This window comes from Castor canadensis, chromosome 18, assembly GCF_047511655.1.
Source record: "Castor canadensis chromosome 18, mCasCan1.hap1v2, whole genome shotgun sequence".
NCBI lineage: Eukaryota > Metazoa > Chordata > Mammalia > Rodentia > Castoridae > Castor > Castor canadensis.
This window is the reverse complement of record NC_133403.1, coordinates 11,914,528-11,939,899: the sequence shown is the minus strand read 5'-3', so window position 1 is coordinate 11,939,899 and position 25,372 is coordinate 11,914,528. Positions and strand designations below refer to the sequence as shown.

General features: G+C 42.2%; 1 protein-coding gene across 1 annotated transcript; it reads left to right on the top strand.

Moving 5' to 3' along the window:
* Positions 1-21,603: 21,603 nt before the first annotated feature.
* Positions 21,604-24,099, top strand: Npap1 (nuclear pore associated protein 1). The gene has a single exon (XM_074060821.1). The coding sequence runs from the start codon at positions 21,604-21,606 to the stop codon at positions 24,097-24,099; it is 2,496 nt and encodes an 831-aa protein (XP_073916922.1).
* The last annotated feature ends 1,273 nt before the right edge of the window (positions 24,100-25,372 follow it).

Below are 25,372 nucleotides of genomic sequence, written 5' to 3'. Positions count from 1 at the left end.
CAACCATGATGATGGGACAGCCATAGAAAACATTTACACAGTGCACCAAGCCTCCAGGGGAACTAAGAACAAACTTACCTTATATGTTCACTATCTAGAGGTTCACACCACTCAGGCAGTCTGACTGTAGCATTTGCAGTCATTTCTGTTCCTCACCCTGGTGTTGGAAGAGCCTCAGGAATGGAACCCCTTACAACTCCTGTTGCTCTTTATAATGACTTGGGGAAAGAAAAATCTTCCATGGGACTTGGCTTTGCATAAATTAAAGTGAAAGCTCCCTCCTTCCTCTGTACAGTGGTCCCAGAAGCAGTCTCATTCTCCCTCTTCAGAAGAAAGATCTGGTGGCAGAACAATAGCATCTCATTGGTTGAGAGCTCAAAGGCCACCTCACTTATAAATGACCTCTGCATGTCAGTGTGAGCTCAGGTACCTCTGTACTCAACCATCCAAGTCTTCCTCCTTTTCACTTACCTTGTCTTCATCTGGGCCTTACCAAAAGTGATTGAGATGATTTAGGTTTGGCTGTCCCTTGGTGTCCATGGGGGATGGTTTCATTTTACCTCCTAGGAATACTAAATCTATGAATATTCAAGTCCCTGATATAAATTGGTAAAATATTTGCATAAACCTGCACACTTCCTCCCCCATACTTTAAATCACCTCTAGATTGTTTATGATATTTAATACAATAAAAGCAGTTGTTATGCCATTATTGTTTAGGGAATAATGGCAAAAAATGTCTGTATAGATGCAGTTGTTTTCAGATTTTCTCTAGCTGTGGTTGGTTGAATCACTCATGTGGAATTCACATGTAGTGAGGACCAACTGTATTCATTTTTTCTGAAGTTGTATGCCAAATTCCCCAGAATCCCCATAAATGTAGAAGCTTAAAATATGATCTATTACCTCAAAGTTTCCATGGGTCATAAGTCTGCTCAGGGTCTTGCCACACTAAACTCAGGGTATTGGTCCACCCTGCTTCTCATCTGGAGTCTCACCTGAGGAAGAATGGCAGAACTATGTTGGAAGAACTTTCTTTCTTGATATTGTATGTCTAAAGTACTGGCTTTATGGGAGTGGCAGTTGACTGTCAGTGCCCTTAACTCCCAGAATTCCTAGAAGTCACCTGCAGCTCTTGTGCCACTTAAGGATCTGAATCAAGGGAGAAATATCTATAACCTCAGCCACATTTACTGGTTAGAAGAAAAGCACAGGTTCTTCCCCCAATTCAAGGTACAGTCCGTAAATAAGGAGTTTTTCTCCCTTTAAATCCCTTTTAAAAATCAATGTATTTATGGACCTATTTCAGTTGACACATATAATTGTACATATTCATGGGCTAGAGTGTGATATTGTAATGGATGCATACAATGTGCCATGATCAAATCCAGGTAATTACCATATCCATCAACTCAAACATTTATGATTTCTTTGTGTTGGAAACATTAGAAATTATTTCTTTCAGATATTTTGAAATACACAACAGACTATGGCTAACTATAGTCATTTTCTGTGCTATAAATTACCAAAATTTGGTGTATTTTTAAATGATAACTAGTCTCTATTCCTCCTGTCTTCTACTCTTCTTAGCCTCTGGTATCCACTATTATTCTACTTTCAGCTTCTATGAAACCAACTTTTAAGCTTCCATGTATGAATGAGATCATGTGGGATTTGCTCTTCTGCACCTGGATTATTTCATGTAACATAATATCCTCCAGGCTCACCATGCTGCTGCAAGTTGCTCAATTGCATTCTTTTTTATGGTTGAAAAGTATTCTACCACATACATATACCACCGCATTATCTATTCATCCATTAATGGATGATTCCATATCTTGGCTATTATGAATAGTGCTGCAAATAACATGGGAGTGCAGACATCTCTTACACATAATGATTTCCCTTCCTTTTGATATATACCATATAGTGGGAAAAGCAAGACATAGGAGATGAGTTTCATGCTTCTAGAGTCTCACTCACCACTGAAATCACTTAGTTCTGGGTCAGCTGAACCAGGGAGAAATTTATGTGATTGACAACTGCTCTACCTAAAATAAGCCCACTGCATTGATCACTAACAGCCATCTTCATGCTTTTTCTTCAAAGCCAAATTAATTCTAGAAAGCATGAATCACTTTTTCCATTGTGGCTACAAATATGAAAAGGAAAATGATATTTTTGCATGCAGATTAGTCATTGGAATTTTCTTAAGCATTTTGGGACAACTTGGTTCTATAAATCTAAACAAATATGCATGAAGAAGACAGACATGAGCAGCTGGCAACTAATTTTTCTCCTCCATAAACAAGTCTGAGGTATGCATCAACAACCTACCTGCAAGACTTGGATTTCTCAGTTTCCGTTCCACCATCCTTGCTATGTTAGCCTTCCTCTCATTCTTGTTGACTGAAGACCTCAGGATGGCTATGGCTGCTCCAGTCACCATGCTTATATTAAGAGGGTGGAAATGACACAAAAAGTATGTTTTCTTCCTTTACAAGAGCAAGATTTGCCTGAGAAAAACTCCAACTGACTGGATGCTCCATCCCATGGACCTATGCTGGGCTACAGACCAATCCTGGTTGCCTCAGTCTGGGAAAAGTGTCTGGATTTTCAGTAAACAGGGAGAAATTGAACAATGCACAGGCAGAAACTGGTGAGAAAGTCTGTTGAGGCTGCAAAATAAGTGTGTCTAAATATCAACCTTGCCAAGATGGAACACACCTGAGACCTGGAGGCATTTTTCTACAATATCAAAATTGTCAAAACAGCACAAAATCTCTGGACTCTTTATCTCTCAGATCTGGCTTTGTGTAGAATTTCCCTTTTAACCTGGCAGAAGACCAGTGACCTCATTTTCCCCTCAATCACCATTTGTGCTGAAGCTTTCTCACAGTCAGGCAGTGTTCATGCATGGAGTGTGAAACCTGCTGAGGGAGGGCTGAACACTGAACCTATGGTATGCATAAGGAGCTCATACCAAGGACAGTGTCACATCACCTAACAGGATCTTTAAAAGTTTAATGGACCCTTAGCCAGAAAAGAAATTTACTGCCACCATGCAGCTCAAGAGCTGTGATTCAAGGTAGCATCCCACACCTAGAAAACCTCTCACTGTTGCTGTAAACTGAGATCAGATAATATAGATAGTCATACCTCTAAGCATTGCATGGGTGGTCTAGACCAGAAGTGAGGCCAGTATACAGTTTGGGGTACAGATGTCTACCAGACTACTCGACCAGCAGGTAAAGGAACATCCTCTGGGTTGACAGGTGGTCTGCAGGGTCACCTCTTTCCTCTGTATATCCCTGGAACTGAGACCTGGACAACACAAAGCCCTCCAACAGGAGCCCAGGGTTCAGAGTGATTTGTATGAGGGGCAGTTCTCTCCAACAAGAGAACAAAAGTGTCCAGGGAGGAAGTCAGCCCAACTTGGGCCTCAGGAAACAGCATCGGGGGCTCCTCCACCATGATCTGGAACCTCCTCCTCCTCTGCCTTCCCACCCACTATACATGTGCTGCCTCTCCTGGAGCTCCAGGACCAGCCTGGTATTCATTCTGAGCTCAGCAAGGCCCTACCTGTGAGAATATGATCAGAAACCTGCTAGCAGGATGGCATCGGTATGGCTGGCAGCCCACACTGTGTTAACTGGCTTTTGGGGCCTAAGGAGCTACGGCTCCCCAGAGAGATGGGCAGGTTTGCTCCAGTGCTCAAAGGCTCCATCCTGCAGCCAGGTGCATGGGTCACTGGGACAGGGTTGATGCTGAAGCCTCCCTGAAGGGCCACATAATCCCTACAGGACAGGGTGGGTGTGTCATAGTAAGGGTCCTTCATCTTCAAGCCCATCTCTCCTTTTCTCTCCTGCAGGCTCTGTAGACTCTTACACGCTGACTCAGCCTTCCTCAGTATCAGTGATATGGACAGACAGGATCACCTGTGGGGGAAAACAACACTGATAGTAAAAGTAACCACTGGTGCCAGCAGAAGCCAGGACAAGCCCCTGTGCGGGTCATTTACTATAATAGAACTTGGCCCTTGGCCCTCAGGGGTTCTCCGGCTCCGACTCAGGGAACACTGCATCCTGAGCCTCCGTGGGGCCCACGTTGCGTATGTAAGATGGAGGACAGCAACACTGTCCACAGTGACATATACAAATGAGGAAATGAGGTAAGAACCCTCCACCAACCGGGCTCCCACAGCCTGCTCTGGTACACTTGTAGGAGGGAGCCTGCCACATGGCGTGGAAGTTTCTAGTCCTGACCCTGCTCTAAATGCATGATGGCTTTCTGGACCTCTCCAGGCACAGCCGATTCCATCTTAACCTGATCAGGACATTTTTATTGATTTCATCTCCCAGGTGCCTAAGGCCAAAGAAAGCCAGTTAATCACACAATACCGAGTGTTACTATTAATGATAATTCTACTCTGACAAGATCTTAGTAGAAGGGGCTATCAGAGGAGAGTTATAGGGTTGGAAGATGATTCACATAGCTCACTTGTGACAATATACCTGAGAAAAAATATTAAAAGAGAAATGATTTATTTTGATTTACATTTCACAAGTTTTAGTACATGGTCACTTGACTCCTTTGCTTCTAGGCAAATTTACATGGTGAGACAGAATGCGGGGTGCAACAAAGAGGCTAATCTCATTATGCATAGGAGGGACAGGAAAAGAAAGGATACTACTTTTATTTTTTCTTCTTTGGTTTTGTTTTTATATTTACTTACATGTGTATTCCTTTTTTGTGCCACCTTCCTCCCCACCAACACCCCGCTTCCAGGAAGATCATGTTCCACCCTCTTCTCCGATTTTATTGAAGAGAAAATAAGAAAGACATAGAGTTTTTGCTAGTTTGGGATAAAGATAGCTATACAGAGAGAATCCTAGCATTGCTTCCATGCACTTGTGTATTGCCACGCACATTTGTTCATTTCTACCGGAACTCTTTGCTACTTCTTGGTCCCCTTCCCATAGTGGCCTCTGCCATTTAAGATTACTATATTTGTTCCTCTACAGTGAACACATCAACCACATTCAAGTTTTAGGTTTCCTTCCCTTTCCCTATCCCTCCTGCATGCATTTGCCCCTTAGTGTGTGACCCATGTCCAATAATATTACTGCATTTATTTTGGGTCTATAATCCGCATATGAGGGAGAATATGCAATTTTTGACTTTCTGAGCCTGGCTAACTTTGCTAAAGATGATGTTCTCCATTTCTATCCATTTACTTGCAAATAACAAAATTTCATTCTTTGTGGATGAGTAAAAACCCATTGTATATAAATACCACATTTCCTTGATCGAGTCATCAGTTGTGGGCCATCTTGGCTGTTTCCATAGCTTGGCTATTGTAAATAGTTCTGCAATAAACATTGGAGTGCAGATGCTTTTGTTATAACTTGAGTTACATTCCTTTGGGGGCATCCCTAGGAGTGGTATTACTGGATCATATGGCAGATCTATGTTTAGTTTTTTAAGGGGCCTCCACAATGTTTTCCGTAGTGGTTGTACTAGCTTGCATTCCCACCAGCAGTGTATGGGAGTACCTTTCTAACCAAATCCTCACTCACATTTGTTGTTGCTGGTGTTCTTGATGACAGCCATTTTAACAGGGGTGAAGTGGAATCTTAGTGTGGTTTGATTTGCATGCCCTTTACTGGGATGGTGAGCATTTTTTCATGTGTTGCTTGACCATTTGGAACTCTTCCTTAGAAGAAGTTCAGAGTACTTCAGTTGCCCACTTCTTTAATGTGTCATTGAGTTTCGGGGAGTTTAGTTTTCTGAGCTCTCTGTATATTCTAGTTAACTGTCCTTTGATGTACAGCTAGCAAATATTTTCTCCCAATCTGTGAGAGGTCTCTTCGAGTTAGAGATCATTTCTTTTGTTGTGCAGAAGCTTTTTAATTTTATGTAGTCCCATTTGTCCATCCTTTCTCTTAGTTGCTAGGCCGATGAAGTTCCAATGAGGAAGTCCTTGCCTATTCCTATTGCTTCCAGGGTATTCCCTGCTCTTTCGTGTATTGACTGCAAGGATTCAGGTCGGACATTGAGGTCCTTAATCCATTTTGAGTTGATACTAGTTCAGGGTGACAGGCATGGATCTAGTTTCAGTTTTGATCAGGCAGATAGCCACTTTTCCCAGCACCATTACTTGAATAGTGTCTTTTCTCCATCGTATGTTTTTGGTGCCTTTGTCAAAAATAAGGTAGGCATAGCTATGTTGATTCATATCCAGGTCCTCTATTCTGTTCCATTGGTCTTCATATCTGTTTTTGTGCCAGTACCATGATGTTTTTATTGATATAGCTCTGCAGTATAATTTGAAGTTGGGTATTGTGATGCCTCCAGCATTACTATTTTCATTCAGTATTGCCTTGGCTCTTCACAGTCTTTCGTGTTTCCAAATGTACCTTAGGGTATATTTTTCAATCTCTGTGATGAATGTCATTGGAATTTTGATGAGTATTGCATTAAACATGTAGATTGCTTTTGCTAGTAAAGCCATTTTTGCGATGTTGATTCTACCAATCTATGAGCATGGGAGATCTTTCCATCTTCTGTAGTCTTCCTTGATCTCTTTCTTCAGTGGTTTGTAGTTAACCTTGAAGAGGTCATTTACATCCTTCATTAAGCTTACTTGTAGGTATTTAGTTTTTTTAAGGATATTGTAAATGGAATTGTTTTCCTGTATCCTTTCTGAGGATCATTATTGGTCTATAGAAAAGCTAATGATTTTTGTAAGTTGACTTTGTATCCTACCACCTTGCTGTAGCTATTTATGGTGTCTAGGAGTTTTGGGGTAGAGTTTTTTGGGTCTTTAAGGTATAGGATCATGTGGTCTGCAAATAGGGATATTTTGACAGTTTCTTTACCTATTTGTATTCCTTTTATTTCTTCTTCTTGCCTAATTGCTCTGGCTAGGAATTCCAGGACTATATCGAATAGGAGTGGAGAGAGTAGGCATCCTTGTCTCATTCCCCTCAACCTTAGGGGAAATGGTTTCAGTTTTTCCCCATTAACTATGATGTTGGCTATAGGTTTGTCATGTATAACCTTTATAATGCTGAAGTACATTCCTTCTAGTCTTAATTTTCTTAGAGCATTTACCATTAAATGGTGTTGAATCTTATTAAAGGCTTTCTCTGCATCTATTGAGATGATTAAATGATTTTTGTCTTTGCTTCTATTAATGTGCTGTATTATATTTATAGATTTGCATATGATGAATCATCCCTGCATCCCTGGGATGAAGCCAACTTGGTCATGGTGACTGATTTTTCTGATATGTTGTTGGATTCAGTTTGCCATTATTTTATTGAGGATTTTTGCATCAATGTTCATTAAGGAGACTAGCCTATAGTTCTCATTTTTTGGAAGCAGTGTAATATGAAATTCATAGAATGAGTTGGACAGTGTCCTTTCCCTTTGTCTTTGTATTTCATGGAAAAGTTTAAAGAGTGTTGATATTAGTTCTTCTTTGAAGGTCTGGTAGAATTCAGCTAAGAATCCATCAGGTACTAGACTTTTATTTTTTGGGAGGCTCTTTATTGCTGCTTCAATTTCATTACATGTTATCGATCTGTTTAGGTGGTTTTTATCTTCTTGGTTCGGTTTTGGATGGTCATAAGTATCTAGAAATTTGTCCATTTTTTCAAGGTTTTCCAATATATTGGAATATAGGTTCTCAAAGTAGTCTCTGATGATTCCCTGGATTTGCATGGTGTTTGCTGTTATCTCCCCTTTTGAATTTCTGATTTTACTGATTTGGGTTTTTTCTCTGCTCATTTTAGTCAGATTTGCTAGGGGCTTGTCTATCTTATTTTTTCAATGAACCAGATTTTTGTTTTGTTGATTGTATGGTTTTTTTGTCTCTATTTCATTAATTTCAGCCCTTATTTTTATTATTTCTCTCCTTTTCCTTGTTTTTTATTTTACTTGTTCTTGTTATTCTAGGAATTTGAGATGTAACATTAGGTCATTTATTTAAGATCTTTCTGTCCTTTTAATATATGCACTCATGACTAAAACTTTCCTCTTAGGAATACCTTTGCTGTGTCCCATAGGTTCTGGTAGGTTGTGTTTTGATTTTCATTAGCTTCCAGGAACCTTTTGATTTCCTCTCTTATTTCTGCTATGACCCCCTGATCATTGAGCAATATATTAGTCAGCCTCCAATTATTTTCATGTTTTCTGCTGTTGTTTTTGTTGTTGAGTTCTAGTTTTAATGCATCGTGATCAGATAGAATGCAGACAGTTACTTCTCTTTTCTTTTATTTGCTGAGGCTTGCTTTAAGATATGATCTATTTTGGAGAAAGTTCCATGGGCTGCTGAGAAGAATGCATATTGTGTTGTTGTTGGATGAAATATTCTGTAGGCATAAATTAGGTCCATTTGATTTACGGTGTCATTTAGTTCTACGATTTCTTTGTTGATTTTTTGTTTGGATGACCTATCTATTGGTGATAGAGGGGTATTAAAGTCTCCCACTTTCACTGTGTTGGAGACTTTATGTGCTTTTAAGTGCTTTAGTGTATGTTTGATGCAATTGGGTGCACTGACATTGGGTGCATATAGGTTGATAATTGTTATTTCCTTTTGATGCATTAGCATGAAGTATCCTTCTTTGTCTCGTTTGACCAATATAAGTTTGAAGTCTACTTTGTCTGATATTATTGCTACTCCTAAATGTTTTCAGGTGCCATTGGCTTGATAAATCTTCTTCCACCATTTTCCCCTAAGCCAGTATTTATTTCTGCCAATAAAATGGGTCTTTCATAAACAACAGATTGTTAGATCTTCCTTTTCAATCCAGTTTGCCAAATGATGTCTTTTGATGGAGGAGTGGAGTCAGTTAACATTCAGTGTTAATATTCATAGGTATGTAGTGATTCCTGCCATTTACTTGTTTTTGTTGTTTAAGGATTTGATTGCGTGCAGTCAGATCAATGCTATTCTCTGATTCCTTGTCTTTTCTTCTCTTGTAGTTTGATGCTTCCTGTCCTCTTATGGTTTTGTTTGCTTTCATCTTCTCTGTTCAGAATCCCTTGTAGAATCTTCTCTACTGGTGGCGTGGTGGTCATATACTGTTTTAGTTTTTGTTCATTGTGAAAGATTTTTATTGCTTTCTCAATTTTGAATGATAGTTTTGCTGGGTAGCATATCCTAGGATTGAAGTTATTTTCATTCAGTACCTGAAATACCTCACTCCATGCCCTTCTTGCTTTTAAGGTTTCTGTTGAGAAATCTGCTTTTATTTTGATGGGTTTACCTTTATATGCTATTTGTTTTTTCAGTCTTACAGTTTCAATATTCTTTGTTCTCTGTGCTTGTTGTTTTGATGATGATGTGCCATGGGGAGGTTCTACTTTGTCCTGGGAGCTTCCTGTACCTGAATGGACAAAACTTTCTGGAGATTTGGGGAATTATCTGTTATTATTTTATTGAATATGCTGCATATCCCTTTGATTTGCACCTCTTCTCCTTCTTCAACACCCAGGAGTCTCAGGTTTGGTATTTTGATGGAGTTGCTTAGTTCTTGCATATTCCTTTCACAGCTCTTGAGTTGTTTCACTAATATTTCTTTTGTTTTTTCTTTTCAAGCTCTGTATTTTATCTTTGAACTCTGAGAGTCTGTCTTCCACTTGTTCAAGTCTGCTGGACTTGCCTTCCACTGTTTTCTTGTTTCACTAAAAGGACTTTTAATTTCCAGGATTTCTTTTTGATTCCTTCTTCAGAGGTTTTCAAAATCTGTGATCAACTCTTCTTTTGTATTTTGTAATTCATGTATCCCTCTTTTTATAATATCCTTTGTTTCACTTTGGTGTTTGTTGAGGTCCTCTCTAAGTTCCCTTATTTGTTTCTGTGTCATCTTGTGTTTTTTGTTTTTTGTGTCTTGAAATTTCTTGAGTGCATCTTGTACATTCTGGTTGACCATGTCTAATATCTTCTCCATGAATTTCTCAGAGATTTCTTCTTTGAGGGTTTTTTTTGTGGGCACAGCTGAGTTCCTTATTTACATTTATCATTGTTTTGTTGAGGTCAGGGATTGGGTATCCATTTTCTTCATTTCCCACTGAATTCTGTACTGAATTATGTTTTTGAGGAGAGTGGTTTCCATCCCTTTCTTCTTCCCGTCACTCCACTTGGTGCTGTGCCTTTATGTTTTTGGTATGCTAGCTGGTGAATTTGATTGCCTGATTTCTTTCCCTGATTGAATTTTTGTGTTGTGGTTGACTTGGTTGTAAGCTAGCTTAACATGCTCTCTCTGACCCTTGTCTGGGGATGTAATTTACCATTAACGAGTTCACAGTTTCAATGCCAGACCAGTTGTTAATGAGTTCTGTAGAAAATCCCTTGATGATAATATCTATAAACAGTCGGAGTTGGGAGGGAGTACTTATTATTAAGTTAGTTATAGATTATGGGGAATTGGTAAAGGTGACACTAAAAAAAAGGTGAGGTGGGAAAAGGAATGAGTGGGTGGGTTGATATTTATGGGGATTGCTGGGTTTTGTGGACCTTGTGTGTGTTTGGGTGCATTTCTTTTGTTATAACGGACAGTGTTTGTATCAGGGATTGCAACAGTCTGGGGTTGTGTGCAGTTGGTGAAGTAGACTATCAACAGGTGGTGAGTGTGTAGAAGGGAAGGGTAGTGTGGTGATAAATTAGGGGAGGGCAGGAGGGGAAAGTGAAGACAGGGGAAAGAGTGGATGAGAAGGAGCAGAAAGAGTAGTTGGGAAGGAGAACAATGGATTGTAATCGGAAGGAAGGAGATTGAAGAGGATGAGAATGGGGATTAGAAAATTTTGATTATGGAGTTAATAATACAGAAATAAAAAAAGAAAAAACACAATAAAAAAAACAGGTTTAAACTGGTTCAGGTCAGTTTATTAATAAAAGTTCTGGAGTTATTCCTTAGATGTCCAGTCTTGGTATTGGTGTTCAAGCAGAAGCTCTCATGTGGTCTCACCGGGTGAGTGGCTTACGAGTGGCATTGGACCTTCTGCTCACAAGATTAGTTGGAGTTGTGAGGTGAGGTAAGATTGCCACCTCATGAAGGGTGGTCAGAGCTGTTTTCAGCAGACAGCAGCTGAGGTGTTCTTCAGTCACAAGTCTGATTGCTCAGCTCCTTCCCCAGCAAGATGGGGTGATTCAGTTTTGAGTACTGCCCTCTGTCCCGGATATCTGCTCTGGGATCCACCTCCTGCCTTGCTTTGGGAAATTAGTTTCTCTCTCTTAGACTTTGTGACTCTCCTGACCTCTGCTGGGTGTCATCAGCTCCTCTAGGCAGTTGGCTTGTCAGGCCACCTCCGCTCTCAGCCTTTGCTTCATTGAGAGTTCAGCGCTAAGAGCTCAGTTCCTTGCCATGCCCCTGATAGTTCAGCAGTGAGAGCCCCTCCCCTGTTCTCTAGGGTGGGTTCAGTGTTCCACCCCCCCCCCAATGTCAGTGTTAGACTACAGTTCGCTGTTTATGGCTTTCAGTTTTGCTGGGGGGGTATTTTCTCCACCGAGGGGCTGCACTGGATTATTTTCCTGGGGTGGGGTGGTGGGTAGGGGAGTTGTGCATGGTGCATGATACTTGCTTGTATCTTCTGCAGTTTCAGGCAGGTTTGAAGCCAGCTGTCAGGGAGAAATGGGGTCACTCGGCGGGGCATAGGGTGGCTTTCCATGGGCTAAGTGTCCAGGATGTTACGGGATTTGATTCTTATTGAAGTTCTGCCTTCTGCTTGTTGAGAGAAGAATGAAAAAAAAAGAGAAAAGAAAGAGAGAAAAGAGAAGTGGCCAGGTGCTTTTCTCCCAGAGCCGGAGCTGGACATGCCTTGCTGGCAGTTCCAGGTGGGATTTTTGCAGATGTTAGGTCCAATTAAAGGCTGATTTAAGGGTCAGTCTTTGAATTTTATCTGCACCTAACATGCTGGTGGTTATTATTTTGGCTAGGGGCAATCGAATTACCCAAGTGTGTCTCCAGCATCTCAAGGAGGTCTCTGAAGTCACAGAGCTTATGAGATCTGATTCCCCACCTTAGCCGCCTTTTTGAGCTCCAGGATATTACTTTTAAAGGCATGGCCCCCAGTGACTTACTTCCTCCAACCTGGCCCCACCTCCTAATAGTTCATTCAGCTATAAATTTACCAACAGACTAATTTATTGATAGGATTAATCCCTCATGAACCAATCACTTCTCAAAAGCCCATCAGTTGGCAACCAAGCAACATATGAGGTTTTGGGGGACATTTTTAGATTCAAACCACTTCAGTGGTTTAAGGCAGGTCTGTCAAGCCAGGAACTTACTGGAATTGGGGCATGTCTGTGACATAATGCATGGCAGGTGACAGACCATTTGGCAGGGGGATCTGGCTGGGAATCCTAATTAGAATATTCTATCTGATGAGCTACTTGTCTAGCAAGGTAGAACTATTTCTTCAGTATAGTCAACTGTCTACGTGGACAATAGGTTTTCAGGAAATATCCTCAACCAAAGAAGAATGTCCCTTCTCTCCACCACCCTCAACACCTTCTTTACCTGCATGGAATCCCTCACTCTGCCCCATCTAAGACCTAGACCAAGCCCAGAGACGAGGCCAAGAAACTGGCCAAGCATCACCTGGCTCCATCACCCTGTCCAACCCCAGCATCTTAGCTTTGAATCTGGTCATCCCCAGAGAAAATACCATCCTGTTTGAACTTTACCTCCAAAGCAGAAAACTAAAGACACCTCCAGTCTTTACAAAGTACCTCAAGTATTTGGGGGATAATAACAGAAATCAGGCTAATAAAAACCCCTTGTACTTCCACTCCATCTCTGAGTGTGCCTTTAGGGAAACTCACCTTTTGTCTAGTTATTTATAATTCACTATCTCAGTATTCAGGAAAAACACCAAAAAGTTATGACCAGAACTTCTTAGGAGGTCCCTGGTATAAGCTGACATGTTTCAAAAGATTTGGAGAAATTAAAATATCTGTAATCTTAGTCCACCTTTGTCAATGCAATATCTCTTGAGAAGGTACTTTAATCTTATCATGAGCTTTAAATCTATTTCCCTTCATAATTTGAGTCTGAGAAATTGCAACATTCCATTTGTGGAAAAGCCACACTTCATCTAATTGGCAAAGCCAGTTCTAATGGTCAAACCCAGCAGCCTAATCAGACATACTTCAGCTAAAAGTCATGTGACTATATTTGTCAATACAAATAAACAAATTAATTAGCACTTTCAGGAATATGATAAAATCAAAGAACACTAAAGTTATGTCTGGTGATTCCATGAAAAATTGCCAGTGTTGAAATGATGTTTATGTTATGTAATGATTTTCTATTTCCATAACCTTTTAAAACAAAGTAGGTCAATGAGCTCTGTCATTATTTAATTTGCAATAAGCAATACAATAGCTACCACATATGCTATGCATAAGTGGACATAAATGTGAGGCTATTCAGATGTTTTGATTTTAGGAATAATGAAATTAATACCAAGTATTGGCCTAGGGATGTAGCTCAGAGGTAGAGCACTTACCTGGCATGCATGAGATCCAGGGTACAATCCCCAGCACCAGAGAAAAAAAAACCAAAAACAAAAATCAAGTATAAATTGCATTACTTTTGCCATCTGGGTGATATAAGCATAACAGATGCTGGGTTACCAACTAAGGACCCATTGGTTCTGACATGAGGAGAGAGCTGATTGTTTGGGTGGAGATGGCCAAGGAGCACTGGCTGCTACAAAGCCACCACTTGCTACAACAGGGCCTCTGAGCTCCTGTCTCCTCAGGATGGGAGACCACCCCACACACACCAAATATGGATATGTGACTTTGGGAAGGTCCCAGGAAACAGGCTTCTGCTGTGCCAGTAAACACCCACCTGCTCAGATGAGGCAATTATTGCTGGGTGGTGGCCACACCTCCTCCAACAGCCCCAGTCTTGCTGGATGGGGCCCAGAGGGTCATTTCTGCACTAGAGCACAGACTTCCTTGACTTCCAGGCAGAGCCAGAATTTAGATGAGGTGAGTAAGGTACTCCCCTTGAATGAAAAATTTATTAAATGTCTAAAAACTTAGAAATCAGGATAATATTTAATGCAATATTTTACTTTTTATTTTTTATTGATATGTAATAATTGTTTATATTTATTGGGTCAGAAACCAAGAATATGTTATCTCTTCAGCAACAACAACTGCCAGAATATGAGCATTTTTTGTACCAGTTCCACAAGACCTTGCAAAGAGGGACAGGTGATATCTGCACACCTGTGCTTGGGACCCAAATCTTTTGTACTACACAGTAAGCATGTCTGCCTTCTTCTCCAATGGGAGACACTTCCAAGGTTGCTCAGTATGCCAAAATATTTGAAAAGACAGTCCAGAACAAAAGCAATTGGTGCCTTTCCTTGAGAGACATACAGAAACTCAGAGACCCATGAACAATATCTTCCTGATAATCATCAGTGAAATGAAGTTCTATTCTTTTGTCCACTATTACATCCCATCAAAGTGGCTGGGCTGATTTTCACCTTACAATCTCAGATAATTACATGCTGGGATGTCTGGGGCATCAGAGAAAAGTGGAGAGAGATGAAGGAGCACAGATGACACCAGTGGACAAATGAGGCAGAAGAAACCTCTATTCAACCAGGTTCAGATTCAGCCTGGGTTCAATTGAGTAGCTTCCATGTGCTGGGCTCTGGGTTTTGAGTTTTTCCATGCACTGATCAGTATGACACCACCTGGACCAAGAAAATGGTGTCGTTAACAAAACATGTTCTGGCGTCACTTTTGGGATCAAGCTTAGAGCCAAACCACAACCCTGCTTCCTTTTGGTCCTGTGGCATCACAAAATTAGGAAATCTGCCCGAATATCAATTTCCTCACATTCAAATGGGGAAGAGTTGATCATCTTAGCACCCAGGATTATAGCTTGTAAAGTGCTCAGCCAGGGATAAAGCATCACTATAACCATGTTTTCTGTATTGTATTCCTGGGCTTCAAAATGAACCTTAACCCAAAGCACATGTTCAGCCCCGTCCTCCTCCACCACCACCATCTAACAGAATTTAAATCATGGCTCACTTGCTTGTGAATAGAGACTGGAAATGCAGGAGACAAACTCACTCCTAGTTCCTGGGTCACCTTGCACCCCACACCTAAAAAACCTTGACCCCCCACAGTCATCCTCTCTGTGCCTTAATCTTCTCACCTATCAAACAAGGACCTGTGCCCCAAAGATATTCCAAGCTTTTCTGAACCCCAGAGAAAAAGGGGAACAAAAAAGGAAACCAGCAGTCATTGAATACTCTCTAGGACTTCACAAACATGTGGTGATAACCTCCAAGCTGCAGAAGAATCCTGTTCCCATTCCACAGATGAGGAGCCATACCCAGTGACCTAGGTCTCTATGGATTCAACAACCATGATCTCACCACTCCTGCTGTCTGAGGGACATAGAATCACTCCCTGATGGGACCTTGACTGAATTAGGAAAAGGCCAGACAGGAGCTGGACAGGCTTGGCCAACCCAACCAAGGAAGGGCTTATCCCACTGGCCAGAGTGCAGACTGTAAGGGCTCAGCCTGAAGACTGATCATAAAGGCCCCCAACCCTGCTCCACACACTTCAGCTCAAGCCTTTGGTGACGCTTGCTCTATTGGGTTGCTTAGCTGATCTTCTCGACCTCTCCAAACCTCTGGGAGACCCTCCATAGATCTAAGGTTCCCTTGGGGATAAGAGAAGAATGAGTGGAGTGTGGGTCTGGTGGGTCCCACTCAGGGACCGAAGGCTGGCAGCAGGCAGCTGGCTGTCCTGAGGAGCGGGGCAGTTGGCAAATGTCTCTTTAGGGAACCCCTCCAGGGGTAATATCCATGGCCCATTAAAGTATATGTCTGAGGATAGAGACCAAAACCAGTCCAGTGCAAGGATGGAGACATAAGCCACATGAACATTGAGGCTGCTATCACCAGCAACAGGACCAGGGGATCTTCCAGAAGCCCACCAAGATGTGGGACCAGAGACTCCTTTGACACTGATGGCAGATGAAGACCAGGACAGCCAGGTGGAACATAAAGCTCCCAGGGAGCTGGTCCTGGCCCCAGGCATCATTAATCCCTTCTGTTGCTGGGCCTGGCCATGGGTGCCCCCATGGTAGTACATCAGAGCAGGACCCCAGCTCCAGACCACAGGTATGGAGCAGGCACGCTAGTCTCTAGGGTCTGTGGAGAAGGTAAAAGGGGAGTGAGTCATAGGGAATGAGGCTGTGGAGAAGGAGAGCTTTAGTGAAAGATTAGCTAGAGATGAGGGACATGGGCAGACACTAACTTACACTGTTACATTTTTGACCATTGTGGGTTAGTTTGCATTACCTTTTATCTTTAAATGTCATGTTGAAGTATTCACCTTGGTTCCTGAGCTTTTTGTATCATGGATAGTGCCTCATTTGTCTCCCTGTAGTCCTCTGAGATGGATAGAACTCAGGAACCAGCAGGACATATGCACAGGAGCAGTGTCCTCTTTTTGCACAGGGTGTTAACCCTCCTCATCTTCCTCCCCCTCTTCCTCTAGGCCATGTACTGCCATTATCTTTGCTAGGTACGGGGCCACATCAGGCTGTGGCTCCAGCTGTTTGATACTGCTGGGTGGTGTCCTCCCTCCCCTGGACTGATGCTCCCTAGGTCACAAGACCCTCAGTCAATGACCCTCAGCCAGGGTTACACCATGGAGCCCCCCCAACACCAAAAACCAAGTCCTGGGACTATAAGAGAATGCTGTCATTGCATCGTATGACCTCTGCTGGGGTGGTGGGAGAGCTGGAAATTGAACCCAGGACCTTGTTCATGTTAAGTACTCACTCTACCACTGAGCTACACCTCTAGCCCTGTCCAGTATTTTAAAGAATCCAAAACATACTGAGATGGGAGAGAGGGCTTGTTTTGGTCTATTCCCAAAGATAAGACAGATACTCTTTGACTTGTTCAAAAAGTTACCGTCATCCAGACTTAGGGATGCTAAGAGTATGGGCCAGGATCAAGTTTAAGCACGTCCCCCGGGGCCTTTTTAGGAACCATCAAAATTAAAGGATGCTTCTTCCATGGAAGGATGCCCAAGCTGGTCTCCCGAATCTTGAAGGGGCACTGACTGGTCATGGAAGTTCCCGGAAAGGCAACAACGTGTAGAGATGGGGGCTCCTGGTGCCAGCAGGAAGCTCCTGAATGGAGGAAGGGACTGTGAGGGTCTCTTGTATCTGGCTTTTGTCCTGCAATTAAGGCATTGGAAAGATTGAAGTAGGGGACATTCAGAATCTAATTTGTGTTTGGGAAAAATTTGTTCCGGATGGGAGGCTGTGTGAGGTCAGATTCTAGGACAGTGAAAGAGGCCTAGAAGGACAGTGGCATTCTGGTCTGCACCTGGGGGTAAGGAGTCTCAGGTCCATGACATGACCAGGGCCCAAGATTCCCATGAAACTGGTGAGTGGTTTTAAAGTGAGGATACCAGAGCTCTGACCAGGGAGAAGTAGACACTCTCATGGGCTGTCTGCAGCTGCTTAAATATACAACCACTTTATCAATAGACATTGAGTCATAAAGGAATCCATTATATCAATTGTGTGAATCCAGTCCTAAGTATTTATCCTAAGACCACAAAAATAATCAAAACTGTAGACAAAGATTTACAAAACAAGGATGGTTAGCTCACAATTAGTAATGATGGGAGAAAACTGAAAATATCCTACATACCACCAAGAGGGGACTGAAAATATCCTACATACCACCAAGAGGGGTAAAGCAAAGCACAGTATGGCATGTCCTCCATCATAAGGGATCTTACACAGACCGTCAAAATTATGTTTCTGGCATAAATCTGGCATAAAGTTAATACTCAGTAAAGGCTTATTACTATTACCATGAAAAATAAAACTTTAGTTTCATGAAAAAAATATTTTTATCACATCTTTAATAATGTGGGGAAATCTATCAAAAATAAGATGGTAATATACAAAATGCTTCTAATGGCATTCTTAATGTACATGTGTATTTTCAAAAGCCTGGCAGAAAATATGGAAAATTTTCAGTGGTGTGTTCTGCATGTAATTAAAATTTTAGCTTGATAATTTTCTGTTTATGAGAATTTGTCTCCCCAAATAATTTTAATAGAAGTGGAACACATATATTTTGTAAATATATATATCCATATTATACATAATGCTATTATTAGCCAGAAGTATATAAGCTAAGAAGGAATAGTTTCCTATTACCATCTTCTACCTTTTTCCTCTTTCCCTCCAAAAACTTACTCCCCTCATTGTGGTCTGCATACTTCCAAACTTGTCCTATGTGTGTACACACACTTACACACACACACACACACACATACACATACAACTGGGGTTGAGATTTCATTTTTCAAAAAATACGGCCGTGCTCTTCATATTTCCTTGTAACTGGCTTTTTAAACATTGTTATTGACATTTGTAGACTAGTCCCTATGGAGCTATCATATTCTCATATGTGGCTATTTAAGCAAAGTTTGGACGAACAATAGTTTATTTAATCATCACCCCACTTACAGACATTTAGGATCTTTCTGTGGAAAATGTACAAGTGACGCTGCAATGAAGATACCTGTGTTTCTGTGTGTGTTTGTGTGTATAAAGTGCTCTTGGGTGTCTCCACAGGCTATATGCCTAAAAGTGAAATTTCTGAGTCAGTAAGAACATATTTAAAAACTTTGGGGGTGGGGCGAGTAGTTTTCAATGATGCTTCCAAATGCTGGTCTACCTTACACTCACTATATGACAGTGCCCTTTTTACAACCTTGCTAATAATGTGATGTTGTCAATAATTCTTTATTTTTCCCACATGCCCAGTAAGCAATATAATTTAGTTGTTCATTTGATCACTGGTGACATTTTTTCCTTCCATATTTTTATTGATTGATTTTATTTCTCCTGTGAATTAATGATCCACCATGCTGCCTGATTTTCCATTCCATTGTTGTATCCATATCTGTAGAAACTCTTTCTACTTGGGATATTAATCCCTTGTTTAGTATATATGTCATAGTTATTTTCCCTATTCCCTTTTGTTTATGAAGTATTTTGTTTATGGAGAGTATTATTTTTATACGTTTGGTTAAACATTTTCTTTATGCTTTCTGTGGTATAAGAAGGTCATTTTTATTTTAATGTTATAAATCATTTTTCTATTTTATTCAGATACTATCATTGTTTGGTAAATTTGACTTTTATGAAATGGTAAACTATAGATTTATCACATTATGTCCATGGTTCTGTTGATCCATTGAGCTATTCTTGCATCATTGCACCCTGTTTTAATTATTCCGGGTTTATACTTTATTTTTGTTGTCCAGTAGATAAATAACACATCATTATTAATGTTTTCCAAATTATGCCTGTTCTCCATCATTCTTCCTCTTGGAACTACAATTAGACTGGTAACTCTCAAAACCCTTTCTTTTAGTGTTGTGTTTATAATATCATGGAATACACAGTCAATTTGAAAAGAACTGATACATTTTCATCCAGAATACAACATACTCTCTATTTACCCATGTTAGGTCAACTAGTCAAGTAGTTTTATGTTTTATTCATACAAACCTAGCACATTTTTTGTCATTTCTATGGTGTCATAATATAATTTTGTTGAAGTAATAAATCCTACCCAATTTCATATCTTCTTTCCTGCTCATATAGCAGATTGTATTGGATAATGTATGCTGCTCTTGCATTTATCCAGTTTAATTCTTGTATGAGTTATTATGGTCCCTCAGCTGATTTTCCTGGGTTGTTTGGTTTGATTTTTTTTTTGCATTGAGGATCTTTATCTCTTTTGTTCCTAGTACTGATACCTCTTTCCTCCTTCAGATCATCTCATTGGCTAGAGTCTGTAGAATATCCACTGAATAATGTATGAGGAAACCTTGCCTTGTTTCTGACTCAGCTGCTTTGCCTTTAAATATGAAGGTTGTTGTACGATTTGGGATATAGTCTTTAATGAGCTGAGAAAGTTTCTTTTAATTACAACAGGCAGAATATTTGTTTTCTCTTATTCAGAAACAAGTGTTGAATTTATATTACTAATGTATTTTTTCAAAACTATTACATGCATGTCTTTAATACAACCAGGCCAAATGCTCATGGTATTTAGATTTAAAAATTGTTGGTCCCAATGTAGTAGATAATGTTCCAGCATAGATTACCTTGGGAGATAAAGTCAGATTATGAAAAGCCTGAGGATTCGATTCTTGTCATCATAAACACTTAGAGTGTCACATAGGTGCTTCTTTTTTATTATTTTAATGGTATGTTGTATTTTGGTAGAATATCTAGGATATAGAAGATAATTCAATGAGGGGAAAACATTCTGGCATGACTCCAAGATCTTGCTTGGAGACAAATTGCTGAAAGGAGGACACTTCAGAGGACCAAGTTTTCAGGGGAACGGGTTTAGTTGTGACCTATTTTGAGGTACCTGTAAAACATTCAGGAAGAGGCAGAATATATATGAATCTGGAGCCACAACAAGAGGTCAGCATTTGGCAGTCTTGTGAGTGCACAATGAGGGTCAAATGCAGAAAAAGTACAAAAACATAGGTCACAGGTGATGATCTAAGAGTCGCAACCATTCCAATATAGGCCAAGGAGTAAAGGAAGACAGAGGAGCAGGGGAGTGAGCAGTCTCAGATACCCAGGGAGGAAACTGACCAGAAAGAAAGGTCTTTCACAGGGATAAAGGGTACTGAGAGGAACTGAAGAATTAACTGAGATGAGTGCCTTTTGGGCTTTGACCTGAAAAGTTTCAGGGACATATGTAGGTGAGCAGAGGAGTCCTGCCATGTCCAAACATTTAAAAGAAAAACTGCCAGGCATAAATGGGTGCTAGGTGACCACTTAGATGTGTGATGGAAAGCTGGAAGGATGGATGGATGGGTAGATAAAAGGATGAACACATGGAAACATGATCTGAGAGATCAGAGAAGACTTCAGGAATGAGGTGTGACTGAGATAGGTCTCCACGGACAGAAATGCCAGTAGAGGAATCTCCACGTGAAAAACACGCCAGGCCAGGGTGTTGTCCTCAGCCCTTTAAAGCTTTCTCTTGAGCCTTTACTGGCTCCTGTGCCCTTCCCCCCACCCATTGTTTGTCCCATGTTCCAGGGTGATGTCACAAAGGCAAAGCTGGACAGTCATGCTCAGAGATCAGAGGAGATGGAAAAGAGAGCTCTCTCTACTTCTCTCTTCTCCTGCTCGTTAGCTCATAACTGCTCTAATGGGCAATCTACTTACGAAGCACCATCGCAGGCTCCGTCATGTGCCCTGGCCAAGCCTTCTTCCACGAGTTTCTGTGACTCGTGCTGTGTGTCAGCCTCGCCGGGGTCACCCCGCAGCGCCTACGCCTGCCATCCGTCCTGTATGCAGGCTATTCAAGCAGAATTCCTGTCGTCTGCCTGTCCCAGCCGGCCGTTACAGCGCCCCCAAGAGGCGGCAGCCTCTCCCACAGGCCATAGACTCCGTTCTGGGGATTCTTCCTTCCGTAGCTTGGGGGAAGTCCCCGAAAAAACCTATACTGTCAACTCGCAACTCTAAGATGTTCGGACCTTCCAGAACCGTGAGAATCCCTCCTCCCCAGCCCAGAGCCATTCTAAGGCTTTCATCATCTCAGCAGGTAGTCCCGGCTGTGGAGCCAATGATATCTAGTCATCAGCCTCCTCCTTACCCAAGTGACAGAGAGGTGAAGGCCCAAGAGGAAGGGACAGCAAAGGAGGAGGAGGAGGATCAAGAAAAGACAGAAGGGCCAGACAACACGGAAAGGGGCAGTGGAGAAGTGGCACCATTAAGGTCCCTGAAGACCAAGGAAGACCTCATTTCCATGCCACACAGTCCTGGGGCCCAGAAGGAAAATCTCCATCCCAAGGACATAGAAAACATCGTGCATGAAATGGCCCCTGTGTCTCCCATGAGCTCCTCTTCTGATGGCCATGGTGGCCCCCTCTCGCACAGCTCTGCTGGAGATGCCCTGACTCTTGGGCAGCCTGATGCAGAAGCTGCAGTGCTCCCTGACCCACATCCAGGCTGCTTCACACTACCAGAGAAGTTCACCAAAGAGGAGCTGGAGAAAGAACATCTGCCCAGCTCCCCAGACTCCCAGGAGTTAGGGAAGGAGGTGAAGGGTGAAAAGTCTCAAGTTTGCCCATCAGGGAGCTGTCTTCCACCCAGAGCTCCTGCTCCCAGACCCTGCAAAAGAGAAGCATCTATACCCCGGGTGCTGCCGCTGCCACTGCCCCTGTCATTGCCACTAATGTGGGGTCGAGGTGAGCTGCCCCCACCTCCTAAGCTCCCATGTATTGCCTTTGATAAAGAGTTGAGCACTTGGGTGAATAACCATCAGTGTCAAAAGGAAGATAAAATGGAGGCCTTGAAGGGTAATAGAGAGGTGATGGTGGACTGCCCTACCACTAAGCCTGTCCCTTCATTTCCCCTACCTGCTGCAGGAATTACAGACTCTATGCCTCCACCCACTTTGCAGATTCCAGCTATTCCTGCCACCCCTGACGTGGCAAACCAGGCTTCTGGGCCCTCTATCCTTCCTGTCTCTCTATCTTCCCCCACACCAAATATTGAGGTCCCCACAACCTCCAATTCTCTTCCTTTGACTCTTCCCGCTGTCCCTCTTCCTTCCTTTAGTCCAAATCTGAATTTAGGGGTTCCACCTAATGAGAATGAAGACCCTGTTCTACCAAGTGTTTCAGCACCTCCCACTTCTCACCTCCCCATACTGCCTGTCCCTGAATATTTGCCCTTCAAACCTCCCTCCTGCAGAAGGGAGTCCCCCACCCCCATGTGCATAGATCCCCCTCCTCCTCTTTCCTTTCCCACCCCTCCTCTAGTCCCAGCCACAGCATTTTCTACTACAACAACCAGTACATCACACCTGACCAGACAACCAACTTTAAATTCCGACATCACTGACATGGACACCACTCCCCCATCTCAAGCAGTTATTTTCACATCATCCCCTGATTCCAGCATGTTCTCTTTCCCGTCTCTCAAGGTCCACTGCAGCAAGCAGCAGAGACACTCTGCCAAGGGACCGGTCTCTACCAGCTCACCTACACTCAGGGGTTCCTGCCCTATCACAAGTTTTCACCATCCCTTTGGCCCAAAATTCACTCCTCGGCCCATGTTTGGGACCCCTGATGGGCAGCAACAGATCCCCAGGGCCCCTCTTCTTTTGGTCCTTCCCAAGAGGGACCCTACACTTGCACCCATTTTAGTGGGCAGTGCCTCTGCAGTACCATCAATCAAGCCTACTATTGACAAAGATGAGGCTATGGATACAACCCCTCCTTCCATGGCTGCTATGTTCCATTCTCTTCCTTTCTCCAAAAACCATGACATCTCATTTGGCATGATGACTCCTGGTTCTGGGAACCTACCACCCAGTGGCAGCACTGCCTCAGCCCCAGTCTCCACCAATTTGTATGCACAGTCCATACAGGGACTAAGTACCGCTCTTAACCATCCATTTAATCCAAGTGCCAACTCTCAGCCCATATCTGGGGTACTTAATGGGCAACAAAATGATGGCTCTTCCCTTCTGAGGAACCCAACAGCCCCAGCACCAGCTATTGGCCTAACCTCTCCTACAGCCCAACCACGTGGTGGCATCATAATGCAATCAGGACTTGTGAGCATCACAACACCTTTGCCTGCACTTAGCACACCAGTCACCACTCAGCTGGCTGCTGGTAAGGATCCAGGTGATGTGCACATTGGTTCAGCCACCACTTCTAGCTTCGCACTCACCACCAGGATGATTGGCTGTGGAAACAGTAACTCCGTATTTTCACACATCACTCCAAGCCTACTGGTTCCCATGGGACCTGCAGTTCCAACAAATGCAGGGAACTTGGGGCTTGGTGTGCCTACCAGAGGCTCCAGTTCCTCTTTCAGAGTGCACAACTTTGTATCGGGACTGAAGGGGAAAGTTAGCATCATTCCTGTTCCTTCTTTTAGTCAAAAAACCCAGGGCCCATCTAAACACAGCATGACTGCTACACCAGGAGGCCCCAGTGGACAGTAGAAAAAGGCTTTATGCATCAGCACCCGCTCTTCCTGGCTTGACTGCCAACCTGGCTGAGCCCAGCCTTGGGCCGGTTTTCTCTAGCCTTGGACTTGGCTGAATGTCAGTGTTGTTTCTTACAGGTGCTCCGTATCCCCTACACTGTTTGTCTCAACAGGTCCTATCAGTTATGCATATTAAACCCTATTCTTGTTAATCTGCCTCTGTTCACATGTTTTCTTTGCTCTTTGACTCAACTGTGGAGGAGGAAGTGACATGTATGAGTGGGAATGTGCTGAGGAAGACTTTATGCAAATTTTCTCTGTTTCAAGGAACAGGATGTGAAGTAAACACCTTTGACAGCTCATGGAATAAAAAATACTGCAAGAGAATTCAAGCAACAGATGCAATGCAGGTCTATACTTTTTCTTAAGTGGTATCCTTTTGTTGTAGTACAGTACTGCACCTTACTTTATACTTTTTAGTTTATGTACTCATTTTTGGCAGTACTCAAGGCCTGGTACTTGCTAGGTAAGCATGCTATGACTCAAGCCATGCGGTCCCAGCCCTTGTTTGTTTTTCAGTATTTTTTGGTATTTTTTCATATAAGGTCTCACATTTTTTGCTCTGGGCCTGCCTTAGACCACAAAAGTAGCTCAGGATACAGTCATGTACCACCATGCCACTTGTTTGTTCAGATGGGTGTCTTGCTAACTTTTTGCCTTGGCTAACCTAGAACAGTAGTCCTCCTGATGTCTGCCTCCAGAGTAGCTAGGATTACAGCCATGCACCACCCCCACCCTGCCTCTGACATTTTAAAAATAGCTGTATTAGGCTGGCTGGCTTTTGCAAAACATAATTATTTTGAGAGTTACTCATATGCATGTATAAATAGTTTACTTGTTAAGTTAGTAGCATTCTTTTGTGTGAGTAAGCCACAATTATGCATTTGCCTTCTGATGGATGTTTTCAGTTATTAGAATCAAAGCTGGTGTGAATATTCTTCTAATAGACTTTTATGAACATTTAAAGGAACTGAAGTGGTAGATCATAGTCTAGATATATGTTTAACTTTTGAATAAACTGCCAAACTCTTTTCTGAAATGATTGTACCACTAGTCGTGCAGAAGAGTTCTAGGTCCTACATATTCCTCACCAACACTTAGTGGGTTCAGACTTTTTAAGTTTAGCTCTTTAACAGGTATGCAGTGGTTTGAATTTTCATTTAGTTAATGAATGGTAAATGACAAGCAATGCTTCATGTGCTTATTTAATGTCACTCTACCTTCACTGG

Excerpts from the sequence above, each read along its gene's own strand:
- Npap1 (XM_074060821.1), top strand. The coding sequence starts at position 21,604 with ATGTTCGGACCTTCCAGAACCGTGAGAATCCCTCCTCCCCAGCCCAGA.